Raw genomic sequence first — 17,445 nt, forward strand, 5'->3', positions numbered from 1 at the left:
TTATTGCCAGCTACATAAGAATTTGTCCTCTGAGGAATGCAAATACATCTAGGTGGCTATTCCTGAAAACTTAAAACTGTGGTCAGCACTTCATAATGTTTTTCCAGGTGAAAACAGCCTTTTATTGAATGAGTGACACACTTGCATAGTAATACAAGCGATTATTCTAATTGATGATAATAAGGACACACAATTATATGACTTTAGAGTCCATCAACTGACATTTTTTTTCACTGAACCTTAAATCAAATGTGAGATTATTATAAGCCATCACCCGAGGAAAAAAAAAAGAAGATGCATTTGAATTGAATTTTGTCAGCCTGTTTCTCAAACAGCAAAAGTAATTTAACCTGTGACGTGAATAATTAGTTGGAATTGTTTGAAAATCTAATTGTGAAACAGGAACGCATTAAATTCTGAGTGCTGTAACCAGCTCAAAGTTCAGGAGAAAACATGCTGTTCTGTGACAATGGAAAACAGAGTATAGTGCAGGATTCGACTGCGATGCTCCTGATAATGGGTACTCAAATATTAAAATGTGCTTGTTTTCTGAAATTATCAATTCCTTTCAAGAACAATAAAATAATGTTTAAATAGTTATCACAGCTATCATGTAAAATATATTGTGTATCACATAAATTTGAAGAACCTTCTTTTCTTAAAGGATCATTTCCAAGATTCAGGGACATCAGATTTTGATATTTTATTACATCTAAATCTTTAGCAAATATCTTTGGTTCAGTGAAAAGAGTCATTTGAATTAAAATGACATGTTTTTTAATGTAAAGTTAATGCCTTTAATTGTTTAAAAATATTACTGTACTTCACTTCTGCATGTTTAAAGGGGTTATGACACACAGAGAAAAAGCTCTACCAGGAAACTGACGTACCACGCATGACCATCTGGTGTCAGCGTTGCATACTCAAACCAAACACAGATTTCTCATTTTTCTTTTCCTTTCTTTTTTCGTTTTGACATTTTAAAGTCCTTCACGCTAATCTTTGTGGCAGTTAACACCTGTGAAGCATTTTCAGATAAAGTCCAAATCCAAATTGCTTCTACATTTTAAACTTTTCTAGTAACAGGGTCCAGTGCAGAATATTTCAAAGTTGATAAGATTGTTCCACCTTTTAGTGATAAACCTATTTTTTTGTGATAATCTAATTTTCAGATATCAGCCAGCTGCAAAAATGACATATAATTTTGTGACAGTGGTGCTGTTGGTTCAACAGGAAGGCAGACGAAAGCTAAACTTCACTGGGCGTTCTTGACTTTGGAAGATGTAAATGAGAGAATGACCTCCACATTTCAGCCTGCTTAGAAAATTGTTCTGAAGTGTTTAACTGCAACTTGCTGTTATGAAACTGAGAATTTGGACCAAGCTGACCTTGAATAAAGATTGCCTTGTCTCCAGTTTTGTACCACTTTCAAGTAAGGCTTCCATTCACTGTAAGTAATGACTTTATTGATGGCCATTACCAACCAGTAATCAGTTCACTGCTATGAATAAAAAACAAAAATCTGCAGTCATAAATGTAGGTATGAATAAATTTGCCAACATTTGCCTCAGTTCTTGATAAAAAAAAATAAATATTGCAAGTTATTTTGCTTGGTGTCATTACAAGTGTCACACCTGCTGTTGCTCTCATTGTTACTGTGCGAAATAATCTGAGAACAGAGTGAAAGTGCTAACAGCCAATGGGTATGTCTGAAGTTTTTAATGTCAAAGTCAAACTTTTACATGATTAATCTTCATACCAAACCATTCGTCAAGAGCTCTTCTTCTTCTTCCACATCATAGCAAATGCAATTAGTTCATTATGTAATTACAGGGGGGAATTGGCAAAGAAACAGAGCCAATTCCTTAAGGTAAAGAAAACAAAGAAGAGGAAAACAAAAATAACATTTTTTTTCCTTTTTTTATCAAGTGCAGATTTGAACCTTAAGCATGCCATCGTTTGTTATGGTTTCCAGTTGTCTGTTCTACAGTGTACTTTATTTGTACATGGCTAGGGTAACAGCACAAGGGGGATGACAGGTACATGGCGTCCACTGAAGTGTCTCTTCTCAAAAGTGTCTTGATTAGTAGGTGGCAGATCTCAGACAGGATGCCTTTCTCTGTCTCTCTCCCCTCTTCATTTTCGCAGTAGACTGAAACATCTTCATGTTTAAACGTGCAGTATAAAAAAAAGGGACACACCCACACAGATTCATTTACATAAAGTTCCCTTAAATCCACTCTTAAGTGTTTGAAAGGTGCCATCATGGAACTGCCATAAAACAGCAGTTTGAAGAAATATTTGCCACTTTTAAAAGGCAGGGCTGTCTCAAGAGTCTCTTTGCAAAACTCACAAACTGGTTTCTCCACGGGTTCTTGATGCCCTTTAAGGGTCTGAAAACCATTTATCTCAACTCATTCTCCCAGAGAATGAGCACGTGTCCTTTTGTCTCTCAGAACATACCATGCAGGATATTATGATTGTTTTCAATCCCCATGAAGTCTCCAAGAAGCGAAAAATCCCAAATGTTAGGCTTTGAATTTTGTTACATCCTCAGCACAGTCCATCAAAAACAGAGCTCAGTAAACAGCCATATTGGGGTATATGGGAGTAATGAAGGCGTTGGGAGTAAATACATCAGTGGACCTGAAGCTAAAGAGTGTTTTTTACAGAGTTGGAAAGTTAAAGATATATACAGGTATACAAAGTGTATCCACACGCACGGAGCTGTTCTTATCCTTGTAAAATCTAAGGAGGTGTCACAATGATTCCTGCTTCATTTCCAGTCCAGTTACCTTTCAGTGAGGTGACAGTCAAGCCGCAACTCTGTGAGTAAGCTGAACCTTACTACACATTTTTTTTTAAATGTCTCAGTTCACTCTTATGTTCCGAAAACAACCAGAAAAATTAAGAGACACACTGGCAATTTTCCAGCAGTGTTACATTCCTCTATCCAGACATTAATGAGATCAGAACAGATCAAGGGAGGAGAAGAGAGGAGAAAAGAAACTCATTAAGACCACAGGGACGACCTAACCCTATTATCCCTATCACACCACTGAGCCACACACTGATGATGGGAATTAAGATGTGTTGGCCTCAATCCACACCCACTCTTTAGCCCAATGCAGCAGAGTGTGTCGAAGTCGTGCAGTAGCTGATGGGAAGGACAAAATGTGAAGGAGTCTGTTATCTGTGCAGTTCAGCACAGCAGTATGGGCGTGTTCAGGTCAGCACTGCGCAGTGAAACGGGTCGCAGCACAAGTCTTACGTTCCCAATTCACTATGTTCTTTTTTTAATTTATATATATATAGCCTCTGGCATCCTTTGTGCCAAAGTGAGCGAAAGGGCCCAAGGTTACTTCAAACTCTCTCCACGATAAAGAAGAAACGATCTCATCCACTGAAGCTAACTCCCTTGCTGCAATCATTATCTCCATTTCTCCGCGAGCACACACATTTAGTACAGATGTATCCAAATAGGCGTGGTATTCAAAAAAGCATGTGGTTTAAAAAAGAGAGGAAAAAAAAGTTAGCATAATCTTTCTTTCATGCAGTTTTTTTCTTTCCTTTTTTTCTTACAGAAGCTATAGAAGTTTGGTCTTTTCTATGAGTCCTACGTACAGCAGAATAGCTCCGGTTTTCACATTGTCTATCGTCACTTACAGTAGATGTCACTGAAATTCCCTTTAATGTAGTCTCACACATCAGTCAGAGATGAATAATCATTAAATACATTTCATGTTTAAATACTGGATGGAGGGGAGCAGGCAAAATGCTACAGCTAGTTCAATGATAATGTTAAAAAATTATGATAAAAAAGCACATACATACATAGTGCACATGAACTACGCATTGCGTTTATATGACTTGTGTTTAAATATGCTGTGTGTATGTGTGTGTCGTGTTGGCCTGTTCTTAATTTTTTCTGTATGAAAGTTAATGCAGGTTATTACATACTTTATGTTACACAGCCACTGACTCGTGTCATAAACGGTGGCCTTATGCACGTCCACATTCTGTAAATGCACTGTATGTTTGTGTTTACATGCTATGCTCAGTGTATGAGCGCTTGCATGCGTATGAGTGCATATGTGTCCGCGTGTGCGTGAGAGAACACTTATCATACATGAACACCGTTAGGATACCGTAGATGTGCAATGAACTAAGCACCCCAGTCTACTCAGCGAAAGACAGCAGCGGAGAGATAACGCTGCTGTTTTATCAAATACTGACATACACTATATACATACAGACTGGGTGTAAAGGTAAAATAATAAACATGTATTCTCACACACGCCCGAATACTGTGGCACTACTGACATACTATGAGGACACTGTATTCTGAAAAATTACATTTGATTGTAAGAAAAGTCTGTTTTCACATTGTTGCTGTTTGTTCTGAATCGTATGTGTTTTAAACAACTGACGTTTTTTTCTAGTGTGTAACATTACGCCGATCACACTCGGGTGGTACTTTACGCTCTATTTATGACAGAAAATCCTCAAGAGATGAGCAGTTTGATTGGTTAATATCCCCCTCTTGTGTTATGATACAGTTGATTAGACATTAGAAAAATTGATTGGTTTGAATTAGATTCAAATAACTCAATCAAAGACCCGTCACTTCTTTTTTAATCTATTTTGACTGGATGAAACCTCTGTGGTTTTTCAGCAGATGGCTCACCAGTTGAGTCCAAATCTGGTCTGCTGTAGACTCAGTTTTTATACGCACTCAGGAATTTATAGCATCAGAATTTACACCGTCTCCGCCTCTTTCTTCTTCATACAGTTCCCTCTGTGGGATAGGGTCAGGCATGCATCAGATTCAGGTAAAAAGAAGAGAAGATTGTCCTCCTCCACATTGTCATAAGAGGAGCTTTGCCTGCAGGTAACTTTCACCAGTATTTAGAAAAATGCTTTAGAAAGTGTTCTTTCTGTTCAGGGTTCTCCTAGGAGTTGATCCAATTTTTTTCTACATTTAAGGGCCTATAAATATTAGTCAGAATCAAAAAGTATTTTTGGAAAACATCTTTTCTGACAGTTTCACATCTTCCCAGGTTCCAAGTCCTTTCACGCTGATGACTTGCCATGGAAGTTTTAATCCTCCCTCTTGTTATGGAAAAGGGAGTAGTGGTAAGGGCTGCAAGGATGTCACAGGTAGACCTCACGGCGTGACAAGGTCAGGCAGGATGTGGTCTTGTAGTCCCCTCCTGTCCGCGTCAGTGGTATGACCTCAGGTGGGTTTTGGCCTTCTCCCCCTCCCTCCTCTTGTTGGCGTCTCCCAAAACCAGCACTGCTAAATGTGTCGTAGGATGCAGAAGTCATCTTGCGGTTAAGAAGGTTACGGTTGTGATCACCCATATTCCTGTTGTGGTTTCCCCTACCCAGGGTGCCAAGCGGATCCCCATTGGCTAGAGGTAATCTCTGACCTTCTCCACTGACGACCACTCCGGGTTCGGAGCTCCCCGCGCTTCCCGCACTCTCACTGTCACTCTCATGGTCGTTACCGCGAAGATTATTGTTGTCATCTCCGGGGGCAAAGGTCGAGAGTCGTGGTGGGTCGCTGCCATGGCGCTGACGCGGCCGTGCCGAAGAGCGGACAGGCATCCAACAAGTGTCAGAATGGCCAAACTCATCACACTCCCTGGTACACTTCCCTGTCAAAGCTACATCTGGCAGCTGTCTAGCATCTGGATACAGAAAAAAGAAACAAAAGAAGTTAAATGACATCTCTGCCTTAATTTAACAAGTAATATATCACAATGAAAACACTGGCAAAAAGAGAGTGAAAGGGGAATGTCACAATGAACTGACTCACGGTGCCACACACTAGACCACCAAATGATGAGGAGACAAGGAAATAAAAAGTACCAGAGAGAAAGGAGAGTTGAACAATGCGACAGGAAGACAGAAAATAGCTTAAAAAAGATGGTTTTAGACAAAGGTTGCAAAGGAGGGGGTTGAATTAAAGGAAAAATGCTGCTGGAGCAAAAAGAAAAACTGCTGACATCCAAAGAATGCATAAAAAAATCAGGTGCGGTTCAGCATTACATTAAAGGTAAAAGATGAGGTCAAAGCAAAAAAAAAAAAAACAGAAAAAGAAAAAAATACTGAAAAGAAAAGGAAATTCATCATCAGGAATTTGAATGGCAAGACTAAATTTTTTTATGTGGACGGAATTGATTGGATGTGCATTTGTAACATTCCTCCAGTGCCTTTTTCCAAAGGTTAGCGAGGCTACCAGAGATTTAATGCTGATGTATTGTAGCCTTATGTATGCAAAACCAGTCGTTTGTCTTGTCATGTCTTGTAATGTGTTCATTTCCTGTTAAAGCTTCTAACTTTAGCTTCACTTGAATTTACCGCAAGAAATTAGATATCTCTTCTGTAATCTGCCAGCAAAGTTTTACTGAATATGTAGAGCCGCAGCAGTAACTTCATGTGAAACCAAACAAGAACATACTTGTGCAGTATAATTAAAGCCAACACAATGAATTCTCTGTTCAATTCGTCTCTCCATCTGACCGTGACAAAAACTTATTAAACTCAACAAAATCCTCAAGATTTCGCACACTGGCAAGAAGCAGCATTGAACTGGAAACTTGCTGAAAGCCACAGAACTAGTTATTCACCAAGGTCACAGTGACCCTGGCTTGTTGCCGATGTTGCTGCGGCCCTGGCATGACCATATACAGAGGAAAGACGAGTGAAAAGATCAAAAGAATAACTTTTTTTGTCGCTTGCCATCCTTGACAAAGACTTTGCACAAAAAGGTGAAAACACAATTTCATTGGTGAAGCGGATGCTTGGACAAGGCCAGGGATAGTTCTCTGGCATAACATACTAACACACATTAGCTTTTATTAAAAAAACCTTCACATATTACTCAGGAACACTCTGTATATGTGGGACAAGTGCATGCACACACAGAGACACACAGACACACACAGAACAAATGCTTTTTTGTATAAAACAGATTTCCATCATGTGAAAGACTGAAAAGATTCCCGAGGCCTTGACAGCAAGCCGAGGTTTTAATGAAAGTGTTATTGTGTGTTTTTATGGCATAGAAAGAGGAGGTGAAGGGGTGCGAGAGAGAAATAGGGAAAGAGAAAATGAGAGACATAGAGACATGCTTGGACATGTCTATTAACATGTCCAAGCAAAGTAAAACATATACAAGTAAATGCATCTCTCGGCCTTTTTGAGCTCTAATGCGCCATGTGTGTACCATTCTCCACATGCTCCTCCTCCCCTACGCTGCCCTCAGGTGTGGTTCGCTCGTAGCCTTCCTCTGGAAGCGGCAGGGCTCCCAACCGAGGCCCTGATGAACTCTTGCTACTCGGAGTCTCCGAGTCTTCCAGGCCACTGTCATAGCAACCACCATCCTGTGGTTGGCTCACTACCGAGAAGGTCACCCGGCGAAGGGTCCCCTGCAGAAAACAGACAGACACACACGCACAATATGAGATTAATCATCCAGTATTCCTAATCTGAGGTTCTAAATCTGAGGATTAGGCTGTTGGGCAGGGGTCTGCAAAGACATATTGGGATTATCGGAGGATGTTCGCCTTGATTATGGGCTTAGCTGCTACAATGCAGGGTAATAGTTATCAAGCAATCATTGCACTCCCTCAAAGTTTTCAGTTGGCCTTTAATCCCAGTTTAGATTAAGGCTTCTGGACATGGTTGATGTTTACAAACCTCTGGACGGGCCAGAGAGAGTTTCTTTTCAATCTGGAATGGTGCCTAGTAGTAGCAGCTGGGTAATATAAAGTTCAAGCTCACAAACAACATTCAGCACTGTATTGAAATAAGAGAAGGATGTTAAATGATGAGTCTGGTGACATTTTACATCTTTCTCATTGACAGCAAGAAAAAACGGACATGCACAGATTTTATGCTTTTGACTAAAGCAAAAGCCGGGGTGAAGACCTTCTGTTTTTCTGTCTGTCTCTCAGATACAAATACTAGCAGGTCAGATTTTTCGGAAATGTGCTGGAATGGTGGAACATGCACAAAGGAAGAGGCCATTAAATTTCAGTCTGAGCGTGGTTAACTCTTTTGAAACTGCAAAAAAGGCCTCGGTGGTGCATGTGCTTTCCAGTTAAAAAGGCTTGTCTGTGTATCCAAAGACTCATACAGCTCCTCTGGCGCAAAGGGTGACATGTTCCTTCAAAATGAATGACAGGCAGCGTATTCAGTTCAAGCCAGTCTCTACTAGATCATCCTGCTGTGTATGTGGAATTCACACTAGCTTACTCACTAAAATCCACTGCATTTATTTAACCCCTTAAAGCCTGAGTTTTAATTTATGTCACATTTGCTACACCTGGCATTTTCTACCTCTATTTTTGTTATTTATTGCTTAAAATGTATTGTGAGATTTATTTCGGTTTTTCGGGGGAGTGGGGAGGGTTGACACAGATGATGTAGAAGTCAAAAAAATGCATTTTAATATAATACACTAGGCATTAAAGGGTTAATAAAAAAAAAAAAAAGAATGTAAAACTACACATTTGAGAACAACTTTAAACAATTTACATCCAGTTCCAGAGATATGAGATATCAAAAGATCTGACAAGCGTTATCCTTCATTTTATCTTAGTTTAGAAGTAAGCCAACTCATCATAATGTAGAAATTAATATCTGAATAGCAAAAAATAAATAAGAACTGCAACTTTCAAAAAAAGGCTGCACGCATCCTTGCGACACAAACCACTGAACCATCTCCCATCAATAACAAATAATCTAGTTTTACATTGTAAGTGGTTTCAGGAGTGAATTACATCATTCATGCTAACTAAGCGTCGCACCTGCTCCAGTTTTAACGCTCAAATCACCCCAGTCTAGTTAGGTTTTCACTTTGGGGCGAGACAGAGAGGATAAAAATTGTTATAAGTTCACGCTGAGAGGCTATCAGTGAAAGTTAAACGACGCTGTCTGGCCTGAAGGGACCAGGAAGCCCATTTCCATATAACCCCCCTTCCCCCACAAACCCCTTTCATGCTCATTTATCTGGTCACAAAATTACATCCCTTTCAACCTAAATCTGCTTTGAAACATGCAGCGTATGGGGAGGAAGTGACTGAGCAGAGGACGGAAGCAGATTAGGGTGGACAAAACGTCAGCTCAAAAAGTCACCTCAGGATAATCGGGGAGAAAAACTGATGGGGGGCTGCAATAAAAGTCCGGACTGTACCAAATCTTCCTTTTCTTTCAAACACACACACACAAGCGCGCGCAGAAAGAAACATTTGAGTGAGTTCACCTAATGAACGCACAAGACAAGATGAGAGGGGAACACAGCAAAATTAATTAAGGAGAAACGGGAAATTAATGGAGCACGTGTTTCTTCTGCCACTTCTTAACATCGTTGAGATAAAATGGGGATGAGAAAAAGTGACTCAGGCAACAGAGATGGGAGGCACGTGCAAGGGTGAGGAAAGAGCCGAGACATTGGAATCTAATGGAAAACCAGTAGTTCTTGGAACCTCGGTGGCTTCATTTTAACTCTCTACAGACGGAGCAATGTATTTTTAGACCGTTCACTTAGCTGCAGCTCAACCTCTTTTCCACTTATTCAAACAGGGGGCAACAGCTCAGAGAGGGAACAGTGGATAAATGAGTAGAAGCTGGGTGTAAAGAGTCAGCGAGAACATGAGTAAGAAATAGTTTGGCTGCCAAGAAAATGTGGGAACTTGTAATAATAAGTGTGTTTTCTGACATCACAGGTGTTGACAAAAAGAAATCCTCTGTTCACTTAACAGGCTGTCAAAACTTTTCTACTTCTGATCATAAAATAATATTAACTCAACATTACGGCAGGATGTGTTTTCATGATCACAGATTTATAAATAATGATGAAAAATTATAATAATTTCTGATCACAAGGCCACAAGAGGGGCATGCAATCCTTCCTGTGTTCAAGGGATATAAAACAGGAAAAAGAAAGAAAGATATTCTCATGTATGGCTTTGACAAAACAAACTTGCCCCCTAATAAAAGACTGGGCAACTTTAAAAACACAGTCCGCTGTTCAGAAGCTCTTTCCTGAATCCGTTAATTTCTTTTCTTGCCCAGCTGAGAAAAACGCTCTCTATCTTACACAATAGAAGATATTTCAACCAGTATAATTGCACAGTTGACATTTCGCCCTTTTCAATCTGGAAAAATGTCCAGAATAAAATAAAAATCACTTCTATTTTGATTGTGTTCAATAACAACAAGGATGTGCCATTACATCTACCTGAGTGAGGAAATCCACAACTTAAGAAAAGAGGTAATAATCATACTTTTGTGCAACTAGGTATTTTGTTTCAGGAGGGCAAAGCTGTCAGAAAACAGAGGTATATTGAGATGACAAGTAACAATAACACTGTCAATATGTTTTATATTAGCTACTATGCTAAAAAAGTTAGCGTGTGAACAACCTTTGCTAATTGAGCAGTAAGTATAAAGTATAAAGCTGAGGCTGCTGTGTCGAAAGATCTGATTCAGCACACAAACTCTTCATGTCCTCTTCATGTGGTTATTGAACAATTACTTAGTGTGCTCAATAAAGACGTGGAAAGCACAGCTGTTTGCGTGTTGCTAGTCTAGTCAGACTGCGGTTGTCTATAATTGTCACATGAAGATCAGATAACATTTTATGGGCAATCGATGTAGAGATCGTGGTCTTTCCAAAGGCTTAACAAACTTTTTCTTAGAGCTGTACTTCTGAATATGAGATTCTTAGCTCTGTGGCTTAAATGTAACATGTCAGCTACATGAGAGGGGGTAGGATTACTGTGTAAGTGTAGAAATCCAGCTTGCAACACAGAGCACGCCTTGATTCACAAAGAGTGAGCAGCAGCTTATTGCAAAACTGGTGCGGGTTGCTCCTCTGTGTGTGTTTTATTACAGATCTGATCTGTTCAGCCATGATTCCGTCTAATTCAATTTCCCTCTAACCTTGTTTCTGGCCAGACTTGCCCCCTTTCATTCCTTCATCCTTGTTATTTTTTATTTTCTACTTCTCTCCCGCTTCTCCTGCTTCTCCCCCTTCTTCGCTTCGGCCAATTCTACAGTCACCCCCTCTCCACAGCTGTAGCATAGCTCTCCCTCTGTCCTCCGTGACTCCTGTTCACTTCCTCCATCTCCTCCTCAATCCTTTCTTCTCCTTGCCAGTCAGCGTTATGATGTGGCGATCGATGATGTGTCCTTGACCTCGTTATGAGTCCCTCTCTGCTTTCCCACAGCGGGCTTTATTGACCCATAACTTCTCTGCACTCCCCAAACCCCCTTTTCCAGCGTCTTCTCACATCCTCTGCCTTAGCCTCATTGACAAACCTCGCTTCTTTTCTTTTGCCAAATCCCATATTTTGGCATCTTCTAGTCATTACATTCTATGACTCCACACTCTACACATTCTGCCTCAGCTCCTCTTGCTACTTCACATTGTTGTCTCACTTTTTCCTTTTCGCTCTCACTCACCCTCTGCTACCCAGTAACCATTTGAACATCTTTTTTTTGTGAATATGGATTTCTTAAAAAGCTTTTCACATCTCCGCCTTCTTTGCTTATACCTGCGATGCGTCTCCTACTCTCTCCTTGCCTCTTTGCCAGCTTCTACCTTCGCACTGAAAAACCTCCTTGATGTTTTCCAACCTGACTGACAAAAGCACTTTTGTGTGTGCATGTGCACTTTCTCTAATTTGGAGGAGGAACTTCAAAAAAGTCTCATTATTATAATAAGTAACATAGTGCTATACTCAAATATCAACTGAATGTGAAAACACATTTATTAGTTTCAAAACACACGCATGGATGAACTGGCTAAGGTCCAGTGTGGCCTATGAATTCATGCCTGATGGAGTATTAATTGAGTCTGACGGAGGACATAAAAAAAACCCTTCCCCCTAATCTGACACGGGCCATTACAGTCCAATACTGACATGGGAGCTTCGCTCATCTGCACAGCAAAGTGAGCGAGTGTGCGTGTCCGCGTTTGATCAATTATGTTTTCATATGTGTGTGTGGATGTAATGCAACTATATTGTACAAACATATGACCATCCTGGAAGTTGGTCTGAAGTTATTTCTGGCAGATCGAAAGAGTGAATCAAAAGGAAGCATGATGGGTCTGAACTAAGAATAAACTTAACCATCTGTATCTTGCAGCTCTGAAGAGAAAAAAAAAAAGAGTTCCTAATATAGCTTTCATTTCAGGGCAAAAACCGTGTTGCAGATTGTGTGTGTGAGTGTGTGTATATGCATATGAGTGAGACTTCTCACATTTATGTTTGTGTTTGATAGCCGTGTACGAGTGTGAGACTTTCAAAACCTGCAAGATGTGTTATGTCAGCCCGTGAGAGTAGTCGCACCTGCGTGTGCGTCTGTGTTTGTAGAATGTGTGTGTGCGCGTGCACAGGTTGGCTTAGTCATCAAGGTAATTAGTGTGTAAACCTCCTTGCTGTCGGTTCAAAGAGAATTAACGAGCTCTAGTTAATTAACAGTCTCCCTCTCTTCTTGTTACATGTGTCTGCATATTCAACACATGTGTGTATCTGCACATCTGATTCTTGTCTGTGTGTGTGTGTGTGTGTGTGTCTGTGTGAGAGAGAGAGAGCATTTGGATGTGAGACCGTGTTTGTGTTTGTTTATGCCCTAGTACACTCTGGTCTGCATAATGAACTGACAGGATGCGGCTTATGCATAAACCAAAACTACAAATATGGTTGTAGGACTGGAGCCACAGTTCCCTTTTGCTCTCTGCTCGTTGTTTTTTTTGTTTGTTTGACATCATCTTTGTACAGGTGAAGAGCCACTGCGGCTAATCTTTAGAAACTAAGTGTACTGGGTTGTAACAGTGCATAGACAGGGGGACAAATTCCCATCATGAGCACAGATTTATTCAAATCATGTTGCATGGAGGCAGAGTGAGACACAGTCAGTAAATACAGACCAAAAAATGTAAAATAATTCATTTGACAGATTGACTGATATGACTTTTTAAATGCTGAAACATAATATAAAATCATTAACCATTAAAAGAGTTGATGATAGCTTTTAACTTCTGAACTGACAATTGATAAAAGTCAGTGTAATTAGGTTTCGGCTAAACATACTTAATGACCATAATAATTGGTTTTTTTCTTTGTGGCTTCTTTCTTTTATTCAAGAAAACAAAACTATGAAAAGAAGTGTAAAATGTAACAGGCTGTGGCAGAACAAATATTAAATTTATCGACTGTGAGCTGGAAATGCTAGTGTTGATGATGATTAATTTTTATCTTTATAATTCATAATGACGTTAGCCGGTCCTACTGCCCGGCATCAAAAGTGTTGTGATGGATTATACTTTCATCTGTCTTTGCCCAACATATTGCTGCATGTTTGCATTTATTGCTGTTTGCTAAAAATAAAAAAAAACTGGATGTTGAAAGAAAAAGTGTTTTTCCCATGTTGTTAATATAGTTCTTTTGAAACAGGCCAAAGTCGGTTTATTCACTGAGTCCAACGTCAATCAAGCAGACAACAAACATCCTGTTTGTAATCGCTCCCTCCAGACACCTGAAATTTTCCTTACGTTGACTGAGGGGTGCCGCTGTGTAATTTCCCTGGCAGCGATCCTTGAATCGTGATTTAATCCTGAGAACACGTTACGTTTGATGGCGTACATCAATATTTTTAAAATAAGATATTTTTAGGCCAGAAATTGGATTGTGTGACCGATGTGGGATACTGAAAGTCTTAATTAAAGACCAGATTTATGGAAGCTTAGCAGCTCTAGTGGACAGGATGACCTCTTGAATGATTAGAATAACCCTGGCATTTAAGCATAATATGAGTAATGACTTAATAATCAGTTAAAAAAAAGATTAGTGATTAAACGAGTACATTGCTCTAAAAAGCCTTTAATATACAAATGACTAAAGTAAATAGCGATCTATTCTTTGGTTCTCCACAAAGCTGTCAAAAAAAAAAAAAAATTACAGGGTTGGCCATTCAGTCCCTGGCCCCTCCACCTTGGGCAGGACGGTCAACCCTAAGTTGCTCATGATGGGCGGTGAGCTTCATACGCCAGCTCTACTGTCACTAGTGTTGCACGATAAAGGATTAAAAATGCCTTAAAAGTGCAGATCATTCAACATAGCTATTTTTTATTAACAGATAATATCACTTTATCCCGATTCTTATAATCTAGAAGTTTATTTACTATCTAAAAAAATACCAGACCTGATAAAATGTCAGCCTAATGCTTATTACAGCTATAACTGTGTGGAATACGTAAGGTGATATTGCACTATACTACCAGAGCACACACTGAAAACTAATATGCTCCTGTTGACACCACATGGGTATAGTCCAGACTTCATATCCGGAATGCTGATCAGTCAAAATGACCTTTGTTTCTGCTCTTTTGTTTTGCTGCCGTTTAGAAATCATGTTGTGCTAATGCAGACAGCCATGTGGTCATACTTTAAGAGTAGAGTGAATACTGGAATGAATAAGTGAACTCAATAACAGCAACCGGATTACAATGCAAATATTATTGAAAAATAATGAGCTTGCATTGACTGCTTTAAAGCTGGCATCCTTACACTTTGCATGATTAAACTGCCATGAAAAAGGCGTTTATGCAGAGACACTTCTTCACTGTGGATTCACACAACGTGGCTCTACGGATGACATGTTGCATGACTTGCATTTAACTTCAAAGCTTGCTTTTCCTTGCCTTTCTTTACTATTGTTTTCTACCATTTTAATTGCCATTTAGATTCTCTGGCTCTAGATGTCTTGTTTCATAACTGTAAGGGATTTTTTTCTTTTTACAAGCACCTTAGGTGTGAAATTTGTTGGTGAAAAAAACAACAACACATGAATATCTTTGTTGTTTTTTTTTAATCTAATTGCACAAACAAAGTTCAGTTCTACTCCAACACTGTTTGCTATTTCTTTTCTTCTGTCTTTTCTCATCATGTCAAAGAGTCCAATAAAATAAATGAAACTAAAGTTTAGCTGGAAAATGAGTTAATTGGTAAAATTCGTGTGATCCTAATAAAATCTCCAAGAGTTTATGAGAAAACCTTCTGAAATCTTTTGCTGTCAACTGTTAAGTTATGCATCAAAGCCAGTGAGGAGGGGAAACAGTGAAGCACACTGACAGAAAGCATCTTTCAGTTACTGCGCAAACAGGACAGACGGGTTAACAATTTATTTGACGATGATATATTTAAACTGGTTATTTAAATATAGAAATGATCTGCAACTTTGTTCAAGCCCTTAGTGGTGTAATGGAGTGACGTTTCCAGTGCCATAATGCAGTTTCTTAAGGCTATGTTGAAAAGAGCAGACATCCTGCTTACGCAGTGTCACCGCTGGGTCAAGCAGACAGGTACAGACAAGTGTCAAAAGACTACGTGGAGGGGAGTGACAGATGATGGATGGAACAACTGATCAAAGGTGGGATGAGGAAAAAAAATGTCTGTTAATCAGCATTTGTAGTGAGGTAAATATAAAATAATAAAAGGAAAAGACTCGGCATGACCACAGACTGTCTGAAGTAGAAGTGAAGAAGAGATGAAGAATGTTGTTCAGAGGGAGAGACGCGGACTGTTGTGGCATTTGCAGAATGCACAAAATGGTTTGGAGCAGGTTGAAACTCAGCTCAGGGAGGGATGAAGCAATATGAGTGGCATTTCTTCAGCTGTCTGGCCCAGTGATGTTGATGAGTCAAGGCGCCTTATTATCACAGCGCACACTCACGCACTCGCACAGACATTCATAGCTTCCACGCTGATGCCGGAAATGCGCACTTCAGCCACGCTTGCTCACACTCACACTTGCAGGTGTGCACTTTAACACACACTGACAACACATCTATAACTATGCAGCATGTATGTTGCAGTGGGACCACCTCTGCAGTAACAGCAATCCTCCCTTATCCATGCTTCTGCTTTTTCCCTCCCTTCCCATGTTTCTCTGCTCTCCTTCACCCTTTGTTCCCTCACCCCCCACTTTCTCCCCTTTTCATTTCCTCTTTCTTCTTTCATTCCCCTCATTCTGCAGTTCACCGATCTTCTCTCCCTCTTTCCCTCCCCTCTTCCTTTCTCTTCTTTCCTCTGTCTCAGTCTCTCGCTCTCCATTGCTCCCTCTAGAAGCAGGTGATGTAGAAGGGTGCTCAGCAGTATCTGACTATCAGGCCTGACTCTGTGAGAGGAATGATAATCACTGTGCTGCACTGCAGAGAGAAAAAGAAGAGAGGGAGAGAGAGAGAGAGAGAGAAAGGGAGAAGAGGGAGGGAAAGGGGGTATGAGGTAGAGAAAAAGGGGGGCAAGTGCGGCAGTAGAAATGAGGGGGTAAATTAAAGTGCGTGGGGGGGTGGAGATGCAGAGGGCAAGAGAGCGGGACAAAGAGAAAGGAGGCAAAGAAAAAGGAGAAATATGGGGAGAAGGGTATAGAAGAAAGAAAGACCGGATTACAGAAATTGAGCAGTGCTTTAGAAACATGTTACCTTCTTGGTGTCACGCTCCCTCTTTCCCCTCACAGGAGCACCTTCTCTTGTTCCACTCCCCTAATCTTTTCCCCTCCTGCATACACACTTACACACAACCACACTCGCACTCCTCAAAGAACACCACCCCTACCACCACAACAGCTTGTTGTACAACAGCCCCGCGGTATGAGGGAGAGCCTTAGCCTTGTGTCTGAGCGCCAGAGAACATTAACTGCAGCAGCGAGGTCATCTGATCGGCACTATGCGGACCCATTCGCTCCCTCTCTCCACACTCCTCTTCAGAATGCTGCAGTCTGCTGCAAGCCCTCCGGTGGCAAACACTGGAACTACGAGCCTCGCTGACTTCTGACACGCCTGTCCCGCTTAACAGTTTTTGCTTTGTGCGAGGCACGTTTGTGATTTGTTGAAGCTTTGTGAACTTCAATCACTTTCTCTTATTGGCTCCATTTAGAAATAAAACCGTGAGTCAGTTGTGCACCATTTTAGCCCTAACTAGTTATTTAAAGTGGGTGGATGTTTGCAGGTATTTTGTGGATGACTGTTTGTGCAGAGGCAGACAGGCAGAGAGACTGTTTCGCTGCATGTGGATCGACTGCTTCGCCATCCACCACAGCTTTATTACCATCAATCTGTCCACTCTGGCATTGTGCTTTCTCCCTTCTCCCTGTCTCCATCTGGGCTCTCCACCCTGCAGATACACATTGAAAATCATTGACTCTATTCACAGCATCGGCCCTTTGAAATGTTTATCCTTTTGTGCAGCCGTGGCTGTCTATAGGGAAAAAAACAAAACAGAAACAAAGGCTCATAGTGTGAGATGTGAAACGAGGCTTACCGGACAAATGCCCATGATTCAGATTAGCTCCTTTGTTGGTGTGTGTGTGCTGGTGGTGTTCATCACTTTCCAGTGCTAGTCCTTAAAACAGTCATCTCTTATAATA

At 40.5% G+C, this 17,445-nt stretch overlaps 1 protein-coding gene across 1 annotated transcript in view; it reads right to left on the bottom strand.

Annotated features, from left to right (window-relative positions):
- Positions 1–1,704: 1,704 nt before the first annotated feature.
- The window catches only part of pcdh7a (protocadherin 7a), a 40,273-nt gene continuing 24,532 nt past the window's right edge, over positions 1,705–17,445 (bottom strand). Inside the window, exons 5-6 of the mRNA XM_006787293.3 lie at positions 7,235–7,436; positions 1,705–5,693 (exon numbers count right to left, since the gene is read on the bottom strand). Coding sequence (XP_006787356.1) covers positions 5,155–5,693; positions 7,235–7,436 — 741 coding nt within the window. The 3' untranslated portion in view covers positions 1,705–5,154. The remainder of the gene's footprint in view (positions 5,694–7,234; positions 7,437–17,445) is intronic.

This window comes from Neolamprologus brichardi, chromosome 6, assembly GCF_056152115.1.
Source record: "Neolamprologus brichardi isolate AB-2024 chromosome 6, ASM5615211v1, whole genome shotgun sequence".
In the NCBI taxonomy this organism is placed as follows: domain Eukaryota; kingdom Metazoa; phylum Chordata; class Actinopteri; order Cichliformes; family Cichlidae; genus Neolamprologus; species Neolamprologus brichardi.